This window comes from Lygodium microphyllum, chromosome 19 (assembly GCF_053477565.2).
Source record: "Lygodium microphyllum isolate KBCC chromosome 19, Lygodium_microphyllum_v1.1.10, whole genome shotgun sequence".
In the NCBI taxonomy this organism is placed as follows: Eukaryota; Viridiplantae; Streptophyta; class Polypodiopsida; order Schizaeales; family Lygodiaceae; genus Lygodium; species Lygodium microphyllum.
The window spans coordinates 96,988,945-97,015,123 of NC_141153.1; the positions used below are offsets into that span (position 1 = coordinate 96,988,945).

At 41.9% G+C, this 26,179-nt stretch overlaps 1 protein-coding gene across 10 annotated transcripts; it reads right to left on the bottom strand.

Moving 5' to 3' along the window:
- Positions 1-20,204: 20,204 nt before the first annotated feature.
- LOC148020178 (regulatory protein viviparous-1-like) lies at positions 20,205-23,398 on the bottom strand. Of its 10 annotated transcripts, none has more exons than XM_087700468.1 (6): positions 21,635-23,398; positions 21,362-21,454; positions 21,146-21,243; positions 21,010-21,056; positions 20,829-20,908; positions 20,205-20,625 (listed from the first exon to the last, which is right to left on the bottom strand). In XM_087700468.1, the coding sequence occupies exons 1-6, from the start codon at positions 23,318-23,320 to the stop codon at positions 20,482-20,484; spliced, it is 2,148 nt and encodes a 715-aa protein (XP_087556594.1). In that variant the 5' UTR covers positions 23,321-23,398; the 3' UTR covers positions 20,205-20,481. The 10 variants fall into 10 exon arrangements, 9 of the variants coding, with proteins under 9 accessions (XP_087556594.1, XP_087556592.1, XP_087556593.1 ...); XM_087700466.1 differs by having other exon boundaries at positions 21,146-21,246; XM_087700467.1 differs by having other exon boundaries at positions 20,829-20,905; positions 21,146-21,246; positions 21,635-23,397.
- Positions 23,399-26,179: the final 2,781 nt, after the last annotated feature.

Sequence of the window (26,179 nt, forward strand, 5' to 3'; positions counted from 1 at the left end):
AATTACATTGCGCCCTACGCTTTCCTAGATAGAATATTCGGTACATCTTGCTAGAATCTTCGGTGCTCTCCTACATTTTTTCTGAGCTTGCCTTCTCTTCCGCTTTTCTTGCCTGGGCAGCATGAGCTTCTCTATTCACTTTCTAACTTGGTCTTCCTTGGTCTTCCTCTGCTTCTTTTTGGACTGTATGGCCCGTAACATGTCTATAACACGACTTTTCGGACCTAGTCAAGTTCAACAAAGCAAGTATCCAGAGCATTTATCTGATGATCAAGGGAAAGGTAGCACTTCCACTCCTCCAATGATGGACAACTCTCGTGTATAGTGGATCTTGAATGTATTCAGCATGCATCTCAGATACTGTACTGACACTGTCTACCAAGAGGTCACTATTCAGTGTACTTCTACTAGCCACTCTAGTTTGATATGCAAATTGGTATGGTTTTCATTGTAGTTTCAAAACTATACATTTGTATCAGTTTGCATCAGTGAATGATCATTATAGATTTGATTATTACTAGTTTTCAATGGATGATCATCAATTCTCAATGGTATTCAGCTGGTTTTGTGGACAACAGTGTGTTTTATGAATGCCATTAGTATTTCAACCATAGTTTATGCTCAGTTTATACTTTGCTATAGTTGTTTGGCCAAAACAATTGAGATATGCTCAAAAGTTTTGGATTCTTTATGAGTCTTATGTTTTATTTATACTCGCTGGAAATTTTCAAAAAGTGTTTGGCTTTGGCATAGTTAAATAACAGTGGCTAATGTTGTTTTGACTATGACTATGATATCTTTTTGGGAAGTTCTAGTGTAGTATGCTTTGCTTTGGCACATTTCAGTGCAATCAAGGACAATTGCAAGGATTTCAAATGAATAGTTTGTCATGAGGATATGAAATTTTAATGCTTTGCTCAGCGTTTCATTAAAAGTTAATCAAATGCACAAATGTGACTTGCACATCTAAGGTGCAAGTTAATTATTTCACAATGTGGGACCCAAGACCCCAAGATATCAATTGGTACCAAAGGCAAAGGTTGTAATAAGTTATGCTTGACAAGTATTAGGTGGTACCCAGTGTTTGAACTTGGCCTAGAACATTAAATTAGCCATTAGTGTCAATGGGATAGGTGATTCCATAGCGGGTGATTCCGCAAAATACATATTTTAATTAATAAACGTTTATGAGTTTAGAGTGCACACTCGTGATAAATTAAGGTTAGGATTGATTTCTAACCAATTTATTTATGTAGCTAAATACTGCTAGGTATTTACTTTTGTCGGTTTAATTGTATTATATTACTAACGATTGTGAATGCTTCAGTTGATGTGTAGAGATAGTAGCGGTGGCAGTGGAAAGCATTGGAGGATAGCGTGTATTCAAGTTATCGTCAATATTTTGATGGGCGCATACCTTAGGCATGGCGGCTATATTTTGTCACGCTTATTTATCAGAGCGCTTGATATTTATTTATTATTTTTGTATGTGCATGGCGCACGATTTAGATATTTGTATTGGACATTGTATTTGGGTACGCCTGACTTCTTGGGCGCCCATTAGCTTTAATTCTTTATTGGCAACAAAGCAAACTCAAAAGCTAAAGTGTGCTATTTTGTAATTTGGTCTATTATTTGAGCTTGAAGATGATTAATATATGAAATACATGCTTTGTGGAGCGCTCACACAAGACATGGGGGGAGATTGCACCCAATTGGTCTCTTGTTCATGTCGTGCAAGCTTTCTACATTGATTTGTGTGCAAAAAGTAGAGTTCTTTTGTTCTTGGGGACCTTCTGACGCTCACTACGCGTGCTTACGGCATCCGATCTGTGCACCAGCTACGACCACTAGGAGAGAGAGAGCCCTCTTCTAGAAAAGACGACGAGTTTGATTTTGAATTAGAAGTTAGCTCAGATAGTGATCCTAAAATGCCTCGACCTCACAAGACTAGATGCACCAAGGGGGACCTATTTCTCCACCTAAGACACCGACAGTTAAGGGAGAAACGACGAAAGCTACCTAAAGAAACACGGACAGAAGAATAGCAAAAACCACAAGACCTACCAAAACGATTTACGAAGTTCAAAAAGGGAGATAGGGTGGTGATCTTGCTGGGAGCCAAACGACAAGAGCAAGCAAGTGAAACAATCGAGGGACCCGCCAAGATCAAAGAGGTCAATTTAGCTAGGGAAGGGGAGACCCCACGACCTGTCTTCATAGCCGATGACTTGGCAGAGCAAGATGAAGCAAGTCTTGTTACTCTCTTGCGGGAGTATATAGACGTCTTTGCTTGGTCCCTAGAAGAGCTCAAGGGGTAGACCTGAGTGTGGTGACCCATAATATACCCATGACACTTGACGCAACGCCGAGTTAAGCAGTGACCATATCCCATGAATCCAAAGCACGTCCATGCTGTCAACAAGGAAGAAATTGACAAGCTAATGAGAGCAAGATTCATGTACAAAATTAAACACACGAGCTGGATTTCCCCCATAGTCATTGTATTAAAGAAGAATGGAAAGATTAGAGTGTGTGTCAATTACAAGAAGGTAAATGCAGCTACAAAGAGAGATAACTACCCATTGCCATACACCATGCATATGCTCAAGAGAGTGGCTAGCAAAGAGGCCTACAAATTCTTGGACGGCTTCTCTGGATACAATCGGGTGTAAGTACATCCTAATGATAGGCATAAAAACGCATTCACCACGGAATGGGGCATCTTTGCCTACATAGTCATGTCTTTTGGGTTGACTAATGTGCAAGCAACCTTCCAATGATTGATGTGTACAATATTCAAAGACATGTCGAGGAAGAAGTTAGAGGTCTTCGTAGACGACTTGTGTGTTCACTCTACTTGGCGAGAACACTTAGACAAACTCCGAGCGGTCTTTGAACGATGTCGACTATACCGTCTCTCCTTGAAACCCTTGAAGTGCTAGTTTTGGGTGAAATATGGAGTATCCTAGGACACATGGTATCAAAGAATGGCATTGCCACAGATTTCTCAAAGATCAATGTCATTGTCGATCTTCCACCCCCAACTGATTTCAAGGGTGTTCAGTGCTTCTTGGGACACACAAGGTATTATTGACAGTCCGTGTTGAACTATGCATTGATTGTTGGACCTCTATACAAGCTATTGATCATATTCGAATGGACCAAGGAATGCCAACATGTGTATGAGGAGTTGAAAAAGACTCTGATCACAGCACCGATTCTACGAGCCCCAGATTGGACACTCACATTTCATGTGCACATCAACCCTTCGAAATTTGCCATAGGAGATGTGTTGTGCCAATCTGGTGAACAAAACCTGGATTACCTAGTGAGCTTTGCTAGCACACAACTCACTGAGAGTGAAATGAATTACTCAACAACAGAGAGAGAGGGCTTGGCCATGGTGTTTGCCGTAAAGAAATTTTGACATTATCTTTTAGCTATGTCTTTTACTTTCTTTGTTGACCATCAAGCCTTGTTGTATCTTGTTAACAAACCATGCACTACAGGACACATTGCTAGATGGCTTCTTTTGCTTTTGGAGTTTGACTTCTCCGTGCTTCCGCAGCACTTGCATCTTCTTTTCTCCTCTTGGATGCATGCAAAGTGATGCTTCCTTTTTTCCTCCCTCACACCCAAGGAGAGCCTCCTCTTTTATAGGCTTTCAAGAGCTTCTCTTCTTGGAGAGAGACTTGAGTTGATATTCATGCAAGATGTGGTTGTTTCGGGACCTACTCTGGAGCACTAATTTTGAGATATCTCTCTGTGTGTTATTCGGATGAAAAAACGTCCAACACAAAAGTTGTAGATCTCGCTATTTCCAATAATGCTCGCGCCCGTTTTTAGAAATCGTATTTCTATTGCGAGATATTTTAAAAATAGATTTACCATGTCTTTTTTTAAAAAGAACAGCTTCTCAAACTGTACTCTTACATGCAACCACCTTAAGGAGAGTTCATTAAATTGCCTTGGGCCCCAACCTTAAGATTGACTTCCACACAAAAGCTTGTGTCCTTTTAGACCTTAGAAAGAGAAAATCACTTCTCTCCTCGCTTCTAGAGGATCATGTCTCTTGTCTTTCTTAGTGAGAGAATTACCTCTCTTGTCTTAATGAAAGAAAAGACCTTAAACCTTGACTTGTAAGGGAGAGGATGACCCCGAATGAATGCAATGCTCATTACACACAAGCAAACGTTTCCAGGCGTCCCCGGATGCACACATAAATATATATACACAATGCTAATGCACTTCCTCTTCTTAGAACTTAATCCATCTTCATTTATGTATAACTCCTTGGTTCTTGTGTACACTCTTACACTTGGCAGACACTTCTTCCCCCTTCATAACTTGTATTGCATGTATCAAATATCCCCGTCACAATGCTCTGATCACCCCATTAAGTGATGCACTAGGAATATTGGTCTCTAAATGGTCTCATGACCATGCTAGATCATCATCAAAACTTAAAGAAAAGTGATCCATTAATTTATTGACATGAATTTAATAAATAGAGAATGCATAATAAGCAATCAATTTAGTGACATCCCTCTGGCTTCTTAACAGTTGACCTCAACTGTAGAGGGGATACATAGTCCTTAAGAAGATCTGGAAAGTCTTGTAGTTCTCTCTTAGTCATAAACTGAGAATCCAATGGGAGATAATTCTTAAACTTAACCAGATACTTTCGTAATACCTTACCTGACCTTAGAGTGTTGTCCTTATGGTGTAAAATTCTTTCAGGCACAAGGAACTCTTCTTTTTCTTCTATGTCATGTAAATCTTCCTTGATTGGTTCCATTGGAGGCTCTCCAATATAGGGATGTAGCAAACTTATATGGAAAGCATTATGAATGTACCAATGACTTGGTAGATTCAAACAAAAAGTCACATCGTTTATCTTATCCGTGATCTTGAAAGGGCCATAATAGCGATTAGAAAGCTTAATCTCTTCACCCTTTTGACCTTTCTGCTTCTTTAAGCGAGCATTCTCAAACTTAAAAAGAGCATGTTGTCCCAATTTGAGATCTAACTTATGACGATGCTTATCAGCTTCGCGTTTTTACTTCTCGTGTTCTTTGGATAACAGCTTTTACTTGAGTGAAAGCTGTATCAATGTCTCTAACAAACTCATCTGCTACAAAGATCTTATCCTTCATAAGAAGGATGGGCAGTAAATGAGGCTTACCATAGATGATCTCAAAGGGTGCCTTACTAGTACTAGAGTGCACTGTATTATTGTATGCAAACTCTACTAAAGGCAAATACTTTTCCCATTCTCTTTGATTATCAGAGACATAGGATTTCAAAAGGTCCAGAACAGTAGAATTAGCACTTTCACTCTGCCCATCCATTTGAGGATGATAAGAGGATGAAAACTTTAACTTTGTCTCGAGGTTCTCGAAGAGAGCTTGCCAAAAGAGGCTGGTCATGCGGGGATCTCAATCACTTATAATGGACTTAGACATGCCATGATGTTTGAAAATATGAGCAATGAATAGCTTAGCCATATGATCGGCTTTGATTATTTTCCGCACAAGTATAAAGTGAGCTTGCTTACTGAATCTATCAGTGATAGTTTAGATTGCATCATTGCCTACTTGTGTGCGAGGAACCTCCATGATAAAGTCCATGCCTATACTTTCCCAAGGCTCATTGGGAATAGGTAATGGCTTCAGTAGACCAAGTGGTTTATGCCTGTCATACCTTGCTTTTTGGCATATCTTGCACTCGCGGACATATCTTTCAATGTCAACTCTAAGAGTGGGTTAAAAGAAATATATTTCCAATGCTTGAGTAGTGCGTAGAATACCCCTATGTCCAGCATACGGAGATGCATATACTTCATCCATTACCTTGTGTCGGAATGGTAATGCTATACAAATTGCTTGATGATGATACGAATAACCATCTCGAATTGAGTAAGGTGTAATTGACTGACCTGAGTTAAGCTGATCCCATATGGTTGAGAAGTTGGAATCAGCTGCATACATTTTGGATAAATCCATGAACTCATTATGGTAAATAGTTGTGATTGCATTCACTCGAGGTCCCTGTGATAGAGCATCTGCTACCACATTCTTAGTTCCAGATGTATGAAGGATTTGAAAAGGAAACATAGATAAGAAATTTACCTAGCGCATCTGTTTCTCTGAGAAGTATCTTAGACTTTGGTGATCTATTTTAATAACAAAATCTGCACCAAGTAAGTAGTGTTTCCATACTTAAAGAGCATGTACCACTACCATAAGCTCTTTCTCATATACTGGAGCATGTAGCTCATGATCCTTGAGGCGTCGGCTCTCAAATGCTGTTGCATGATGCTCTTGGTTAAGCGCAGCTCCAATGCAATCCCCAGAAGCATCGCAATGAACCTCAAAAGGTTTTTGAAGATCCGGAACTATGAGAACTGGTTCTTGAGTCACAAGAAACTTAATTCTTTCAAAGGCCTTTAGTTGCTTTGATCCCCAGCAAAAAGGCATTCACATCCTAGTAAGGTCATGTAGAGGAGATGCAACATACGCAAAATCTTGTATAAACCTCCTGTAGTATGAACATAGGCCCAAGAAACTTCTAACTTCATGTACAGAAGTAGGTGTAGGCCATTCAATAATGGCTCGAATCTTCTCAGGATCCACTCTCATCAAATTGTGAGAAACAATATGGCCCAAGTAATGGATTTCCAAAAGGAAGAATTCACTCTTCTTAGCATTGACTTGTAGTCTATACTTACGAAGCTCTTGAAAAATAATAGATAGATGTTTTCTATGCTCTTCTTCAGATCGTGAAAATATTAGAATGTCATCAAAGAAGACACATGTGAACTTTGAGTTAGGTTTGAAAATTCTCTCCATCCTTCGATTGAATATGGCGGGTGCATTAGTCAAACCAAATGGCATGACTACAAACTCATATAGTCCAAATGTTGTATGAAACACTGTCTTATGAACATCTTCAGGTGCTATCCATATCTGGTGATAGCCGCTCTTGAGATCAATGTGACCAAAGATACTAGCCCCTTGCAACTTATCCAAGTTATCATGTATCCTTGGGATATGAAAACGATTCTTGATTGTGATCTTGTTCAAAGATCTGTAGTCTATGCACATATAGAAAGAACAATCTTTCTTTTGAACAAGTGTAACGTGCCCGCTCCTCAAATTGCGGGACACATCTTAGCAGCTCATCGAGAGATCAATCTAGAGGATGCCACCCGGCACTCCCAAGGAATTACACGAGGTTTGTTAACTAGGGTCTCTCGAGTCTACCCCGCAACGGAACTTATCCGGCCGTTCCCACTAGGATCGACCTGAAGTCCGGGTTCCTAGTCAACATTGTCTAAGGTCATAGGCCGAATTTTTCCTAACATTCCCTGTTAACATCTCCTTTGAGGAAAGCTCTCAGCTAACCGAGACCACCCTTCCGTAGGATAGACCCATTGGTCGCATCCACCTCGCTTCCCTCGAGGGTTGTTTTAGTTATCTAATTACCTACCACGTTATGCTTGACAAATAAAAGCAGCTTCCTTAATTAACCCGTTAGTCACAGGTTCCTTTACGTAATTTAGGCCACAGACACGAAGACAGGTTAAAACAAGATCAAACACTTCCTTAACTTATCTTCGCATTAATGTGTGTCTCCTGCCCATACAGGAGAATTAAGTGCTCCTTTCTGCCTCTGCCAAAAAATCCTTCCATCTTCCAGTAATAAAAATCCGAAGGTTTATCCTTCCAAGATTCCGCCTTGTAACTAGTATCAAGGCCTCGAGATCCCATCCCGAGTCACGTAGAACACTTGTGTAGGGCTCGGAGGCATTGGGATTTACGGCCAGAGCCCCCACTGGCACCCAAGCGTCCTCCTATGCCAAGTGATTTCCACGGAGAGACCTCTCGTGGCGGATTCGGTCCACATTCCCGGCACGGATTCACAACCCCCTTGGTTAGGGTTTGGCGGTTCGCGGGGGGTAGCTAGCGCCATCCTTCCTTAATTATTCATTTAGGAAATCAACCACAGCTGAAGCAACCAGCATAGTAACAATTTCTAGGGAAAACATCCCTTTCATTTCCAATCAAGAAAATATCATTTTCTACATCAAGCAATCACTTTGCTTATAAACCACTTGTCCTTAGTAGGATCTCCTCTTACCAAGGCAACCAGTCAATTCACTTAGAAATATCCTTTTAAAAACAACCAAGCATAAGCCTTGATCAACATTCCATTTAGAGTCAGCTTACTAGCCTAGCTTAAACCTGGAGGATATCCACTTCCAATAATCTAAGACAAGATCCTTAAAAACAACTCACAAGCACGTGTGTTTAATCACTCAACTTCTTTTGAATCTCTCTTCCCCTTGGGTTTTATCCTAGGGTTCCAAGTTGTGAATCCTCGATTTCTTGCACGTCTTTTAACATACTTGGTAATCTTAAAACACATTAAATATATTGCAAGACTTGTCATATATTCTTTCCGTCCTCTCTTAGTGAGATGCTATGCAGATTTTTGCCATCAAACTCATCTTACGTGCACAAGGGTTGTTTAATAAACTGACACAATCTACGATCCTTAACTCCTTCACATTTAGTCGATGACTTTTTTTAATCTTAATATGCACGTATTTGTGTGGCTTAAGTACATGAAAGCCTAAATTTCCATGCATTTGTGCATTTGCATGCTATGAACGGGAGCTATCATTTCATGTGTTTATTGTAATCATGGGCGCAAACCATGAATCCTAGATAACTACTCATGTACTAGATTGGGTGGAAGCCTATTATTTTATGTGAGATGTTGAAAAAAACCTATCATTTCATGTGTGTAAACCTGGGCTTGATTCGTGTGTGCTGCGTTGGCTACTCCGCTCAGCCCTCCAGCATTACCGGTGGCTTGGGCGCCTACGCTTCCCACGGCTTTCCTATTTGGGAGCCATTCGCCTCACGGAGATTGGGCAGTCTGGACCTTGACGGGTTTCGGGTTGATAGGTTTGGTTGGGCAAGACCACTGGGTGGGGCCTTTGCTGAGAGGGTGGTTTGGGTGTGGTTCCTTGCAGCTGCCCACCAACTCCCACTCCCTCTCCTTCTTTCCCTCTCCCTCTCTCTTCCCCTTCTTTTCCACTATTTCTTTCTCTCTTCTTCTTCTTTTCTCTTATTCTCCTACTCTCTCTCTCTCTCCTTCTCCTCTTGCTACCTCTTCTTCTCCTTCCTCTTCCACTACTTCTCTCTCTTCTTTTTCTCCCTTCCTCTTCTTCTTCTCCTCTCCCTCTCCCTCCTTCTTGTCCCTCTTCTCTCTCTCCTTCTCTTCTTCTCTTCTCCTCTATCTCATCTTCTTCTCCCTCTCTCTTCTCCTTTTTTTCTTCTCCTCTCCTCTATCTCTTCTTCTTCTCTTCCCTCTCTCGCTTCTTCCTCTTCTCTCTCTCCTTCCCCTTCTCTCTCTTCCCTCTTCTCCTTCTTCTTCTTCTCCTTCTCTCTCTTCCCTTCCTCTTGTCTCTCTTCCCTCCCTCTTCTCCTTCTTCTTCTCCTCTCTCTCCATGGCCGGTCAGGGTGGCAGGGGAGGACTTCCACGTCAGCAGGGGGCTTCTACATTCGTCGGAGGACCCAGGGTGTTAACGGCTGCCTGCAATGAGCGGGAGGGGGGTGGCTTGCACAGGCGATGGAGGGGGGGAACTGCTACCGCAACGGGTGGGGGGGTTCCTCTCCCCATGCTCTTGATGTGTGGCGCAAGCATATAGGCCTGCAATCATGCCCTTTTGCATGGCGGCCACATCGAGATGATGATGAGGGCGAGGATGATATTGATGATGACGGTGATGATGATGATGTGGACGCCGATGTGGAGGAAGCAGCAGATCACGTGGAGGAAGGCGGCACTTTAGACGTGGTGGCGGCAAGAGATAGCGAGTTCACTTGTCAGGTAAGCCTTATATATCATATATAATATATATACTATATACCATATAGTATATCACTAACATTAACCCTTACTAACTTATATAATAACATATACTATATTGCTAACGTTTTTAATGAACCCTTACTAACTTATTAACCTTACTTAATCAACTAACTCCTTTTAACTCACCCTACTAACACACCTACTAATTTTGACTAACACCACTAAATCCGATCCTTGGAGGTGAATGCCAATGTCAAAGCGTGTTTCCTTGAAATGAGTGAGGGCGGAACGAGAGCGAGACATTACATCCTCTCCCCCTTAGAGGAATCGAGATGTCCTCATCTCAAGAGAAACTGGGGAAGACAAAAACAATTGGGGCTTATAGCGTGTGGGTTAGGCCCATCACGCTTTCGCTGTGCAACCCTGATTACTCAAATTCTCATCTTAAAATAACAACTTGCCATAACTCATAGAATGCAATAGGATTTATTCCAAGTACAGGACTTATTATCTCAAGAGGATCTTCCTAGAATATCTAGTCATCCTCAAAGGTTACAACAGGCTCCAGACCTTCATCATCATGAGATTCATAATATGAGCCAAAAATATAGTTTAGATGGCTTCGTTTGACCGCACGTTCCTGATTCTCAGGGTCCAACTCAGGACAATCTGCTTGGATGTGTCCTAGTTCATTGCAGTGGAAACATCGGTGGTTAGGGCATCTCTTATGGATGTGTCCTATCTCTCCACACTTGTGGCACCTCTTGTCTTGATTCGGTGAGTCATCTTCATCATAGTTGCCTGATTTAAGTTCTTGGACAATTGGATTCGCTCGGAGTAATGCGTCCTACAAGTCCGTTGGCCGCATTGATTCCAATCGAGTGTTTATGGGTGGATTCAACCCAGTACAGAACTTTGACACCTGTTGTGTCGTGTCCATTGGGGGTGCATACTTTAGGAGTGAAACGAATTGTGAATAATATGCTTCAAGGGATAGTCCTAGCTGCTTCAAATCGTAGAATTCATTCATCTTTTGTGTGCAGTAGGCTGGTAGCATATACCTTCCTCGCATAGCTTCCTTAAGCTTATTCCAGGTGACAGTCCCCTCCGAGATCGCTTGGTCTCTGCACCACTGTTTCCACCAAAGTCTCGCTTCGCCTGTAAGCTTAAGTTTGGCGAGCATGGCTTGGTTAGCAGGGGCAGTTCCTGCTGCCTCAAAATAGTCCTCCATGGACTCAATCCAAATCTTGGCGTCAGCTTGAACAGTCCTTCCCTTGCCATCAAACTCGGGTGGCTTAATTTGCTTGAGAAGGAACTGCTTCTCTTGCATATCAGCATTCATGGGTGCAGAGGGTGCCTGACAATCAAGCCATACCACTTAGGTTATTTAGGATATGTCTACGATCCGAACATTAATCAATCATGCATCATTAAGAAGTTTTGCTCTGATACCAACTGTAACGTGCCCGCCCCTCGAATTGCGGGACACATCTTAGCAGCCCATCGAGAGATCAATCTAGAGGACACCGCCCGGCACTCCCAAGGAATTACATGGGGTTTGTCAACTAGGGTCTCTTGAGTCTGCCCCGCAACGGAACTTATCCGGCCGTTCCCACTAGGATCGACCTGAAGTCCGGGTTCCTAGTCAACATTGTCTAAGGTCATAGGCCGACTTTTTCCTAACATTTCCTATTAACATCTCCTTTGAGGAAAGCTCTCGGCTAACAGAGACCATCCTTCCGTAGGATAGACCCATTGGTCGCATCCACCTCGCTTCCCTCGAGGGTTGTTTTAGTTATATAATTACCTACCACATTATGCTTGACACATAAAAGCAGCTTCCTTAATTAACCCGTTAGTCATAGGTTCCTTTACGTAATTTAGGCCACAGACACGAAGACAGGTTAAAACAAGACCAAACACTTCCTTAAACTTTGCATTAATGTGTGTCTCCTGCCCATACAGGAGAATTAAGTGCTCCTTTTTGCCTCTGTAGAAAAATCCTTCCGTCTTTCGGTAATAAAAACCCGAAGGTTTATCCTTCCAAGATTCCACCTTGTAACTAGTATCAAGGCCTTGAGATCCCATCCCAAGTCACGTAGAACACTTGTGTAGGGCCCGGAGGCATTGGGATTTACAGCCAAGTCCCCCACTGGCACCCAAGCGTCCTCCTACGCCAAGTGATTTCCATGGAGAGACTTCTCGCGGCGGGTTCGGTCCACATTCCCGACGCAGATTCATAACCCCCTTGGTTAGGGTTTGGCAGTTCGCGGGGGGTAGCTAGCACTATCCTTCCTTAGTTATTCCTTTAGGAAATCAACCACAGCTGAAGCAACTAGCATAGTAACAATTTCTAGGGAAAACATCCCTTTCATTTCCAATCAAGAAAATATCATTTTCTACATCGAGCAATCACTTTGCTTATAAACCACTTGTCCTTAGTAGGATCTCCTCTTACCAAGGCAACCAGTCCATTCACTTAGAAATATCCTTTTCAAAACAACCAAGCATAAGCCTTGATCAACATTCCATTTAGAGTCAGCTTACTAGCCTAGCTTAAACCTGGAGGATATCCACTTCCAATAATCTAAGACAAGATCCTTAAAAACAACTCACAAGCACGTGTGTTTAATCACTCAACTTCTTTTGAATCTCTCTTCCCCTTGGGTTTTATCCTAGGGTTCCAAGTTGTGAATCCTCGATTTCTTGCACGTCTTTTAACATACTTGGTAATCTTAAAACACATTAAATATATTGCAAGACTTGTCATACATTCTTTCCGTCCTCTCTTAGTGCGATACTATGCAAATTTTCGCCATCACTCATCTTCCGTGCACAAGGGTCGCTTAATAAACTGACACAATCTACGATCCTTAACTCCCTTCACATTTAGTCGATGACTTTTTTTAATCTTAATATGCACGTATTTGTGTGGCTTAAGTACATGAAAGCCTAAATTTCCATGCATTTGTGCATTTGCATGCTATGAATGGGAGCTATCATTTCATGTGTTTATTGTAATCACGGGTGTGAACCATGAATCCTAGACAACTGCTCATGTACTAGATTGGGTGGAAGCCTATTATTTTATATGAGATATTGAAAAAAACCTATCATTTCATGTGTGTAAACCTGGGCTTGATTCGTGTGTGCTGCGTTGGCTGCTCCGCTCGGCCCTCCAGCATTACCGGTGGCTTGGGCACCTACGCTTCCCATGGCTTTTCTCTTTGGGAGCCATTCACCTCGCGAAGATTGGGCAGTCCGGACCTTGACGGGTTTCGGGTTGATAGGTTTGGTTGGGCAAGACCGCTGGGTGGGCCCCTCGCTGAGAGGGTCATTTGGGTGTGGTTCTGTGCAGCTACCCACCAACTCCCACTCCCTCTCCTTCTTTCCCTCTCCCTCTCTCTTCCCCTTCTTTTCCACTATTTCTTTCTCTCTTCTTCTTCTTTTCTCTTGTTCTCCTACTCTCTCTCTCTCTCCTCTTCTTCTCCTCTTGCTACCTCCTCTCCTCCTTCCTCTTCCACTACTTCTCTCTCTTCTTTTTCTCCCTTCCTCTTCTTCTTCTCCTCTCCCTCTTCCTCCTTCTTCTCCCTCTTCCTCTTTCTTCTCCCTCTTCTCTCTCTCCTTCTCTTCTTCTCTTCTCCTCTACCTCATCTTCTTCTCCCTCTCTCTTCTCCTTTTTTTCTTCTCCTCTCCTCTATCTCTTCTTCTCTTCCCTCTCTCCCTTCTTCCTCTTCTCTCTCTTCTCTCTCTCCTTCCTCTTCTCTCTCTTCCCTCTTCTCATTCTCTCTTTTCCCTCCCTCTTCTCTCTCTTCCCTCCCTCTTCTCCTTCTTCTCCTCTCTCTCCACGGCCGGTCAGGGTGGCAGGGGAGGGCTTCCACGTCAGCAGGGGGGCTTCTACGTTCGTCAGAGGACCCAGGGTGTTAAGGGCTGCCTGCAGCGAGCGGGAGGGGGGTGGCTTGCACAGGCGATGGAGGGGGGGAACTGCTACTGCAACGGGGGGGAGTATTAGATAGTTGGGGGGGGGGGGGGGGGGGGTCCCTTTCCCCATGCTCTCGACGTGTGGCGCAGGCATATAGGCCTGCAGTCATGCCCTTTTGCATGGTGCCCACATCGAGATGATGACGAGGGCAAGGATGATATTGACGATGATGGTGATGATGATGATGTGGACGTCGATGTGGAGGAAGAAACGGCTCACGTGGAGGAAGGAGGCACTTTAAACGTGGTGGCGGCGGGAGATGGCGGGTTCACTCATCACAGGTAAGCCTTATATATAATATATAATATATATACTATATACCATATAGTATATCACTAGCGTTAACCCTTACTAACTTATATAATAACATATACTATATTGCTAACGTTTTTAATTAACCCTTACTAACTTACTAACCTTACTTAATCAACTAACTCCTTCTAACTCACCCTACTAACACACCTACTAATTTTGACTAACACCACTAAATCCGATACTTGGAGGTGAATGCCAATGTCAATGCGTGTTTCCTTGAAATGAGTGAGGGTGGAACGAGAGCGATACATTACAACAAGTAAGACTGGAGAGCAGTATGGAGAAGAGCTAGGTTGAACTAACCCTTTCTCCAACAGTTCATTTACTTGTTTTAGGATCTCCTCTTGCTAACTTGCACTTACTCGGTAAGACGGATGGTTAGGTGGTGAACTGCCTGGGATAAGATCAATTGTGATCTTTCGGGCGCTTAGGAGGTAACTCTCTTGGGAGTCACTAAAACAATCTTCATATTGTTTAACAAAATCATATCTAGCTTGATCAATTAAAGAGAGGGATTCTTTTAAAGTCTGAAACTTAGAAGCATTAGTTGGTATTGTGTGTTCATTGGAGGCATCAAGTGCCCTTGAATCATTAGCTTCTTTTGACTCTCTCACAAAAATCATGTACAAAGAAATAGCTTTCTTCATTTCTTTAGAAATGCTAACATAACTAACCATTGGCACAGGCTAATCTCCAGCATCAGTAATGCATACTATGTTCTGACCCTTGAATTAAAATGCAAGGGTCTTCTTAACAAAATCGGGAGGAGGTCTAATCTTGTAATGCTGAGGCATGCCTAAGATAACATCACAGTTACCAATGGGTGCAAGTAGGAAAGATTCTTGGTCACGGTAATCCCCAATTCTAAGATTCAACTTCCCTTAGATAGGAGTAGAATTGGTTGTAAGTCCTTCAAATGCCGAACCTAATCCAATTGGTGTTCCCAATCGATCCGATGGAATTCGTAGCCTTTCAACAATATCCGTTAACACAAAATTATCTGTGGAACCTGGATCAAAGAGTGTCAAAACTCGTTGATTGTTGAGGGTCCCCCAACCCTTTAAGAGCTGTCTTTTCTTCTCATTTGAATGAGTGTTAGCTTGCACATCCGGAATAGAATTTGAGGATGGCGGAGGAGGATCTTTAACCACATTTGCTTCCTTCCTTTTGTGAGGACAATCAGGCTTCATATGCCCTAACTCACCACAAAGAAAGCACCTTCCTTCCTCTTTGTACTTTTGTATCTCAGAGGGTGAGAGATACTTGCGCTTCTTCTTGTTACCCTCTGGCTTTGAATATTGGTCATGGGTAAAGGTAGGTCTTCTTCGATTAGTCTTGTCTCTTGGTTGATCATAGAGTTGCTCTTGTCTAGCCCTATAAGAACTCATCTCCAACTTTCGAGATGTACCAAGTGTATGCAAACTTTTAGCTATGATGGCAGACTCCATCATGCGAGATAAGGTTTCATGTGGATACACCTTCATGATTCTGTGTAAATGAGGGAGTAGGCCAGCTTCAAACTTCCTTTTCTTCTCTTCATCATTGATCTCCATGAAAGGAGTAACCTTGAGAAAAGTAGACAAACTTGTCCACATAACTAGTGACCTTCTCATGCTCTTTCTGGCCTAGCCAATCCCACTCCTTCTTGACATCATTCTCAAAATTAGGAGGCAAGGACTGAGCATAAAACTTCTTCTTGAACTTTTCCCAAGTCGTGGGTTTCCTTCCCTCCAAAATGAGAGTCAACCACCAATTGCTACTGGTGTCTTTCAAGTGCATGCCTACATGCCTTAGCTTGGACTTTTATAAGAAATTACCATCAGAAAAAGCAACTTCAAATTGCCTAACAAAAGCTAATGCCTTAGCAGGATCTCTATTTCCAGAGTACGAGTCAAACTTTATGTCCTTATCCCCAGACTTGAAAGTCTTAGTCTTCTTAAGCTTACTCCTCTTATGGTCCCTCTTTGTCCGTTTGCAGATTGTACAAGACTTAGAACCAAGAGAGTAGGAACTAGAAGTTGATGAGGAGGAGGAGGAACTTGAGTAATCAGGGGAGTAGCTGGTTATTGAGGGAGATGACTCCATCCTTATCCACCTCACTCAAGGTGAGGTATTTTTACTCTTCTTGACGCGAGACTCGAGAGTCCTTCCTTCTAGGAAGCTTCTCAACAATTGGATGCTTTGGACCTTCACCATCAATTGGTGCAATAGTGTCTCTTCCAGTATCACCATCTTTTGGAGGATTCGGTCTTTCATAAGTAGCTTTTTTCCTAGCTCTTAAGTTGTCAATCAATTGACATACTTCGGGAATTTCCAACAAGCTATGATACTTTGCCAATTGAGCCTGTAATTGCTCACTTGTAGGCACTTCATCAGTTGCCATCTTTACCTTCTTCTTGCAAGAATCGCCTTTACTTTGAGAAAAGCAAAGAGACCTGCTCTGATACCACTGTTATAAGATCCGAGATATATGCTCAACTTTCTTATATACTTAAAATATATATGGCGAATATTATGTTGGCACAGAGGGAGAGTAGATGAGAGAAAAGAAAGATGTAGAGAGAGAGAGAGAGAGAGAGAGAGAGAGAGAGAGAGAGAGAGAGAAATTGGCAATACACTAGGTACTGGAAGATGGGCCAATCCCCCCCTTGTGGAGTTATATTATTGACAAGGAGCAAGGTCCTCCATTACACATAAGCCAGTTCTTACTTGTAGATCTTGGAAATAAGATAATAGTTTCTTGCACGATATACAACCGACTAACACTTGCACAACTTGGAAGTTGGCACCTTTTGATCCTTCTTGAGTCTCCTTCTCTCCTATACAATATGTGTAGGGCTCTTCTCTTGGCACTTGGTACTTGATTTCAGCAGAGCTTCAATAGCACTTGATTTCAGTAGAGCTTCCATAGCACTTGCACCTTCTCTTCTCCTCTTGGATGCATGCAAAGTGATGCTTCCTTTTTTCCTCCCTCACACCCAAGGAGAGCCTCCTCTTCTATAGGCTTTCAAGAGCTTCTCTTCTTGGAGAGAGACTTGAGTTTTATGCAAGATGTGGTTGTTCCAAGACCTACTCTAGAGCACTAATTTTAAGATCTCTCTCTGTGCGTTGTTCGGATGAAAAAATGTCCAACATAAAAGTTTGTAGATCTCACTGTTTCCAATAACCCTTGCGGCCTGTTTTTAGAGATCGTCTTTCTATCGCAAGATATTTTAAAAATGGACTCACCATGTCTTTTTTTAAATAAAACAGCTTCTCAAATTGTACCCAACTTGTGGTCCATGCAACCACCTTAAGGAGAGTTCATTAAATTGCCTTGGGCCTCAACCTTAAGATTGACTTCCACACAAAAGCTTGTCTTTTTAGACCTTAGAAAGAGAAAATCACTTCTCTCCTCGCTTCCCGAGGATCACATCTCGTCTTTCATAGCGAGAGAATTACCTCGTCTTTCTTAATGAAAGAAAAGACCTTAAACCTTGACTTGTAAGGGAGACGATGACCCCAAATGAATGCAATGCTCAATACACACAAGTAAATGTTCCCAAGCATCCCTGGATGCACACATAAATACATATACACAATGCTAATGCACTTCCTCTTCTTAGAACTTAATCCATCTTCATTTATGTGTAACTCCTTGGTTCTTGTCTTTCCCCCTTCATAACTTGTATTGCATGTACCAGATATCCTCGTCACAATGCTCTGATCACCCAATTAAGTGATCCAGTAGGAATATTGGTCTCTAAATGTTCTCATGGCCATGCTAGATCATCAACACTTCTTAAAGAAAAGTGAGTCATTAATTTATTGACATGAATTCATGAAATAGAGAATGCATACTAAGCAATCAATTTGGTGACAACCATTGAGGCACTTTTTTTTCCACTTAAGGAGGTTTTCCCCTTGGTATTGTATATATCTATTCACTTTTAGGGCATACTTCGTGTTGTAAATCTTTTCTATTGATACCCTTTGAATATATTTTGAGCTATGCTCTCTCAAGTTTCTTCTTCTCCAAGCTATGTACTTGCATTCTTGCAACCCTAAATCCAACAATTAGTATCAAAGCAAGCTTCAACCTCTTAGGCAAGCAAAATCATCTACACCCTCTACCTTATTTTCTCTTATAGGGATGAGATTTGATGAGCGTTCATAGGTTGACAAATACTATTACAAGCCCTTAAGGGTTTGAAATTGTCAAATGTTTTATTTGGATTCATTTTGGAGTTTGTTAGGCTATTTTGTCATTTTGTATAATTTTCAACATTAATCATTTTTATAGGTAAGCAATCTTATGTCTTCTTTATACTATGCTATATAGCACAAATTGATTTTATTGCACATTTTCCTCGACTTTTGCATCAAGTACAATCAATGGCCATGGCTGGAAACAATGATGTATTCTGTATGTTGGTTGTTGATAACAAGTTGGATGAAACCAACTATATGGCATGCACTTCTATGATTGATTGCAAAGGGGCTTTGAAACATTATACATGGAATTGAAAGACATCCTAGTGGTGTTTATGAAGCTACAAGTGAAGTAGAAGCAACATAAACAAGTCACGCAAGGATGCTGCAAGTTTAGGTTTTGCTCCAACTCATGCTAGAGTGCCACTACCACCTACTCCTAAACAGATTTGTTGGATGTCAGAGATGAAGAGGCTCATGCATTGATTGCATTATCTATTAAACATACCATGATCCCACATATTTGATTATGGATATTGAGAAAGTTTTCAAGATAGAGTTAGAGGCTCTTCATTTAAAAAGTCTTATTAAAGATGGGGTTTTCCAAGAAAATTGTAGATCTTCCATATTTGCAAGTTGTGGGTAAGCTTACCTCTCTTTTAATGGATATGTACTCTCTCTTTGCAATTGAAAGGGAAGTTTGGCAAGGGTGCCCAGTCAACCCTTCACTCTTTACCCAGTCTTTATAAGGAGGGTTATCACTGGATCTGTTTTTTATGGCACCAAACCCAAGAAGAGGAGAATAACTAGTAGCCTCTATATGCGTAACCCTTGAATATGGTTTATAATAAGCCAAAAATAGCCCTAGAAAGCAACAATAGACATCAAATGGCCACTTGGAATTTGGTGCCTTTGAAGAGAGGAATTAGCAGAAACAATTGGGACTCACTCAATCAACTTTGGGAGGCCAAGACTAGTTTACTCTTTCAAGCCCAAAGAATGAGTACTTTTTGGTCAGAAATAGTACGCGAAGTCTATCGGTTTTGGTACTTGCATAGGCAGTTGGACAATATCAAGGATAATGACCTGGTTCATATCATGGCCTACATTGCTAATCAATACTTACTGTAATCATTATTTATTGATTGAATCATCTTTTCATGCTTAATACTTTCTATGTCAAATCATGTACCAACCATGTAGGATAGGTGCCAATTTTACAAATATCCTCCAATGCATCCAACTCAAAAATTCATTAATATCTAGCTATCTCAAATATTGTATCCAAGTTTTACAATCTACAGATTTAAAAAACCTGTATTAAGAGCTGAAGATCCAAGAAAATTTGAGAGGTTCAAGGTATTCTACATATCGCATGTAGGATCAATCCCAAGTTCATGAAACTTATCCATTATAAGATAGTTAGTAGAGATGATTTCCTTCCTTACAAAGACTCAACATCTTAGAAAGTCGACAACTGCAATTCTAACAGAAAAAATCCCTAGTTTGTAGAAAGAAGATGATCCTGAGGCATATGGACGCACTATAAGTAAAGATGAAGCCTTTGAAATACAAGCCCTACACTTAGATGAAAGCAATGCTATTGTTCATAGTAGAGAGGAGGATGTACCATCTAGCGGCACAAATGGTGCAATGAAAGAAGAAGATGAATAAGTTTAAATATTTTGCAACAATGAGAATTTGCATTCCTTTTAACCTTCGGTTGTTGAAACTGTCATCATTTTTCAATTAGTACAAATTTAACAACTGTTGTCAAATCTACCCGTGCCTATGTGCGATCAAATAGTGATTAGCAAGTCCCATATGATGGATGAAAATTTTAGTCTATTATGGTTCCTTTCAAGTTTGTCTTTCAAAAGTAGGCTGCTTTTCAGGAGGACAATCTGATACGATTTGACAAAGATAGCAACTGTGTTGTTTGGAAAACAAGTAGAACACCCCTGAGGTGTTGCTACATGATCCATGAAGTTGGTCAGGGAACCCCTCTAGAGGTTTTCTAGAGATTGCTCAGTAAGCTCTGCTAGGAGAGTATCATCCCTGCAAGATGACTCTGAAGCAGTAGCAAAGATGTCAGTGCACCTAGGTTAATTATCACTCCCTGACTGTGTCAACCCCGAGTAACCAAACACAGCTTTGGCAGGCCCATTCTCTAAAGCCTGATCAGCAGTGACTGTAGGCATACAAGCAGTCACATTCCTGAAACATTCCGCCTTAACACCTTTGATCACCTGCATACAGAAACACAGTAAACAGGCCACAGATTGAACAAGATAGTAGGCTGTATTCTCTGCTCTACATCGACTGTGATAATGCAACTACAGCTCCAGAAGATTGGTATAACACATGTCAAGCCCTAACATGTCATCGTTTTTGTCTGTGATGGCATGTTGCCTATGATTACAGCATAATAGAAACAAAGAATTAAAGTTACATATTTATTTGTGGTGGTGTGACAATAAAGCATCATGTAGTCTCCCTCTTCAAGGTCGTATGACTTCACAAAATCACCTGCTAAAGTCACATGAAGAAATGGATGCAAGTGTTTAGCAATTTCTTTTCCATTACAAGACTAAAAGCTGCAAATTGCACAGGAGCATGAAAACTGAGGTTACCAGTATTTTCCAAAACATACATCCGGCTCTTATTATTTGGCCAGAACCTGTGTGAACATGCATATATTGCAGAAATGATATGGGAAACATAGGCAAAATACAGGCAGAAAGAACTATAACAGGAAGAAAGACTTGCCTGTATCTAACGTTCCAAGCTTTGGAAGAGTTGAGGTCCTCAACAACAAGGTTGACACCTTCTCTCAATTCTAAGGGAGGTAGACTTGTTTCCGCAGCCTTCTGAATGCGCACGTAAAAAGAACAAAAGAGGTTACAAACGCTAGGCAAGCCCACACAAGCACTGTATATCTCAGATGTATGTGCATAAGCAACTTCAGTCAAGAATGATTATTACCTTGGGTAAAACAATGCGCCCCAGAGTTCCAACATCACTTTGTTTGAGTTCCTTCTGAAACAGCAATGTCAGATTTCTATCTGGTTTTCTTCCCTGGCAAAAATTTATATCAGCACATGGTTCAAGGAAAATAACAACGATGAAATGAAATGTTGCCTTCAACAGTAAATTCAAATGGAGGAGAAATGTCTAAGACAAACGGCCCATGCTATGTTATCATGTATTAAGAAGCAAGTTTGTAGTCCTAATAATTGAACACTAGACAAGACCCACCAATTGCTGCAGAAGGTGCACTGATGAATTAGGAAGTTGCTGTTCGACATTATGGCTCGTCAAGCTGGATGGGGCAGTGCAAGACCAGCCCTTTGGTGGGGCTGTTGTGACTGAAACAGAACTAGGGGGTGTCCAGTACCTAGTAGTGTTATTGCTATTACTATTCCGACGGTGATGTTGCCTTCGCACACTCCATCTTTGCCTTTCCATCCGGCTCTTGCGAGCTGCCCGGGTTGTTGCAGCAGGGGTGCTTGGTCGCAGTGAAGCACTAGTACAACTTGTGGTAGTTAATGAAGGGGATTGGCTGGAGGTATTCCCTTGCATCCCCATGTAACCTCCAAAACTGCACGTAGCAGGTGTTAAACCACCTCTTTCCTGTAACCTTCCCTGCAAGTGCAGAGCTACATCTCCCTGATGCTGCTGCCATAGGCCATGCTCTGGAGGACAGACAGACAATCCCGTCATTGTAGGAGAGAGGAGATTACCCGCCCAAGGCAAGCTAGTATTTGAAGTAAAGCACACCCCAGTGTACTCTTTTGGTGACCAGCTATGAGTACTTTGTGGAGATTGGTTGAGATCCCCCCAATTGCTCTCTCTCAGAGAGGGACTGTTGCTAGGTTGCAAAATGTCTGGGAACACACCATCATTTCCATCACTAACAATTGATTGAGCCCCAATGCCCGCACGTGTGCAGGGAGTGTCCACAATAGGATCTTCCCTTACTGAGCATGTAGGGGTACCGCCCTTGCTATCTACCATTAACATGCTGGGATTAAAGGTTGCCCCATCTAAAGGTGAGTTATAGACATTCTGATTAGCATCCCCCGGAAAATCCATCCTTTTCTTGTGACAATTCTGAACCCACAGAAGAACAAACTTAATGAACCGTAGCAGCCCTCGCCTCCCACCGCCCAACTGATGCATAGCATTCTCGATGGTTGAGGTCTTCAGCTTAATTCTTCTCAGATCAGCCAGTGAGATGGAGTGCGCGAGCAACCATTCTGCAAACAGTTGTGCCACATTCTCTGACGAGTCTGGTTGATTAACCGCATTTGATGCCTCAGGAAGACCTTCCCGAGGGCATGCCACTGCAGGTTCTGCTTCACAAGAGGAATCCGCAAGCCAAGAGAAGCCTTGCCCTGTGAATTGAGGGAAAAAGTCGTCCACAAAAGGGAATCGAGCTGATTCTGCCATGTCTGCTTTTAAAAGCTCATCCAGCACGAGCATATCGACGGAGCTTGTCTCTTGTTTGATGTCTGGCAAGTCGCGGAAGCCGAGGCTGTCCATGGGGGACTTGACATCGAGAGGCATGAGGTCCACGTGATCGAGGTTCAACCAGGCGCGAGCTTCATCAATCATGTTTGAAGATTGGGGAGGGAGGCCGTCCAAGGGAGGTGGGGAAGGGGGGGTATGGGGGGAGGAGGAGGCCTCCGACTCAGAGCTGCTAGTGAGGGCGTCCATGGCGGAGGCTCTGGGAGGGGCGACCAGCGAGCTGCCGGAGATGGAAGAGTGCGAGGAGGAGGAGGACGGTCTGGAAGCCCCGCCCTCGGCCAGGTCACATGCGACCATGGATGCGAGGTCTTCCATCTTGGTCATGTGCCTCTCTCTTGAACTCTTTCTCTCTCTGTGTGTCTGAGTAGGAAGCTGGCCGTTTATGGAAAGTCTGTGGTAGAGCTTGGCATACATTGAGACAGCTGGAAGCTGCAAAGGCGGCGGCGAGCGGGAGAGAGAAACAAGGCGAGAGACAACGGAGAAGAAGGAGAGACGAACAAGACAGCAGAGTGCCAGAAAGAGAGAGAGAGAGAGCGCGTGTGGCACCCGCTTCTTTCTCCGATTACGTGGCGCCTCCTCATTCGTTCTTAGCACAAACTGTCGCTCTTCTTTCATTTTGGAAAATTATGCAAAATCGACACGAAAAAAGAAAATGTGTATTCCTATCCATTCTCTTTCATTTTCACCTTTAAAAAAAAAATCTCGAAATCGCAGAAAATGACAATATCTTCATCTCTTATCGCTTGATATTTACACCTCTTAGTTTTTAAATAAATGATGCGAAACCAGAGTTTTCTTCTTCTGGAAGGTTCTAACTTCTCATGACTTCTGCTCCTTTTAATAAGTCGTGACAATATCTATTGAAGATATAGTTTCGAGTGCGACAGGCTTCCAAGGGCAGCATCACTCCTTCTGTCGGTGTAACGCGCCTAAAGTCTTGATTAGACTTTCAAAGTAACGGTAGCCATCCTTTAAGTAAGAAGGATAAAGGGCTTGCCACACCGCGTAAACTCAACTCATTTGACTCCTCAAACGTCTCACAAGCCTCATAGTGACGTTACTAGAAGTCTCAAGACCCCTTCAAGGTTTAAGGTTCTTGCTAAGGCTTTCCAGCAAGCCTAAATCAATATGTACTCCCTAAGTGGGCGAAATTATCCTAAAAGGATGATGTGATTATTTTTCTTTGCTGTCATGATACAATCGCTCTCTAGAAAAAGCGGAAGGTTTCTTCTATTGAAAACAAGTACAAATTGTGGACCAGCAAAACAAATCACTAGGTGGAAGAGGTTGAGTCTAACACCTACAATCACTACTATAGGGGTAGAACAAAGACGATGGAACGCAATGAAAGGACAACCTTGCAAATGCAATAGTGGTTTTAAAAAAACGATAAGGATGATGAAACTAGAAGTGATATCGAGTACTAAATTCTTGTTTTTGGCTTGCCTTACAAGGCCCTAGAAATCAAGTTGTATTTTTCCCTTTGTTATCTTTGAGCTTTTATTGCACTTTCAAACTGAGCACCTTATTGGACAGTTGTTATACCTTATTGGATAATCATGTTGCCTTGAGCCATTAGGGAATGAGCCTCTCTCAATCTCTTAAAATGAGGATAAAGGTAAGGGACCAAATAAGGTGACACCCCCCAAAAGGAAACCCATTGATGGTCAAGGGTTTGGGTGCCCCTAGATTACAAGTCATGACATAAGCCCTAACTTTCACTTATTAGAAATCCTTTCACATCCAGTGACTATTTTGCACAGAAAATGCATTTTTTGTAGCCACTTCGAGCTATCTATGTACACATTCTTATATATCATTCATAAGTTTGATGTAAGCAATAAATGAAATTTTGTAAAACTTAAATAATGTGCCCTTGAGATGAGTGCCCCTCATTGTCACTCTTTTGATAAATCCTTCATTCATAAGTAAGTTTGATAAAAATATCAAAATTGGCCCCTTTTCCAATTGGAAATTTAATTTGGTGTATAGTTCAACTAAGAAAGGCATACTATATAACTCAATTGTGAAAAAAACTCTAATATGACATTGTTATATGTCACTATCTGTCCCCCTTTACACTTGATAGGCACATTTATACTAATGTATTATTTTGGTTGTAGGTTCACGAAGCCATTGAGAACCTCTAGAGGGCTTCCCGAACCTCCCTCTTCTCTCTCTCTTCTCTTTTCCTATGCCCTCCCTCTCTCTCAATCGAATCAAATATTTTTCGATTAACCTCCCCCCTCTATCTCACGTGTAATCTCTATCAATCTATCTCTTCCCCCTCCCCTTTTTAATTAACCCCCCCTCTCTCACACTTGTAGTCTCTATGTGTGTGTGTCTTCCCTCTCCCTTTTTAAATTAAATCAAACTTTTTACAAACGTCTCTTTCTCCCCATTTTTAAATCAAAATTCTCTCTCTCTCTCTCTCTCTCTCTCTCTCTCTCTCTCCTCTTTCCCTTTTTAAATTGAATATTGTTAAAATCATTTTTTAAATTTTGCTCCCCTTTTAATTAAATCTTGTTAAACAATGCGGATCTAGAGCATGACATAAGCTATGATGGATGAAAGATGAAGACCAAACTCATAATGACATGGACGAGTAGAGACAAACTGTTACACAAGTGAATTAGGTTCCAAGATGGAAGCTTGGACTCATAAACACAATCTTGTGTAGGATTGACAATGACAAGACACTTAACGGAAAGTACAAAGCACCATGACATTGTATTCATTCCATAGTCAAGTACAATGCTTTATAGAGTTTGGGTTGTTCCACTTTCCTCACTATGCATATGGGATTCAGGACAACTCTTCCTAGAGCATACATCATTTGTCTATTTTTCAACACCCCCCCTCAAATGATGAGTCTCTACCCTTGCTGGCTTTTGCCCCCCTTGCATGTATACATGGACCAGGAGACTAACTCTTTGGCAGCCTAGTCAAGTTAAGGCTTGAAACCTTACACCTTGGTATGGTTTTTACATCCACTACAAGAACCAAATTCCTTAGAACAATCTGTCAGAGTTGTTGATGGTAGTGGAATGATCTTTTTCTTCTTCTTCATTCATGAATTGACCTTGGTGGTGGTCATTCTGCATATGTTGTGCTCTTTTTTTGTGAAAGCACTCACTGGCAATATGGCCAGTCTTACCACAACAATGATACTGCATTCAACTTCTATTGCCGGTGTTGAATCCTCGACCTCTTCCTTTGGGTCTAGTAGCTCCTTTGGTGTATAGGAGATTTCCCCTTGAGCTGGTCTCTTTT

Coding starts and splice junctions, on each gene's coding strand:
- LOC148020178 (XM_087700466.1), bottom strand. CDS start 23,320: ATGTATGCCAAGCTCTACCACAGACTTTCCATAAACGGCCAGCTTCCT. Junction 21,057..21,145: donor GCTTGGAACGTTAGATACAG/GCAAGTCTTTCT, acceptor ATGTTCACACAG/GTTCTGGCCAAATAATAAGA. Junction 20,909..21,009: donor GTATGTTTTGGAAAATACTG/GTAACCTCAGTT, acceptor ATGTGACTTTAG/CAGGTGATTTTGTGAAGTCA.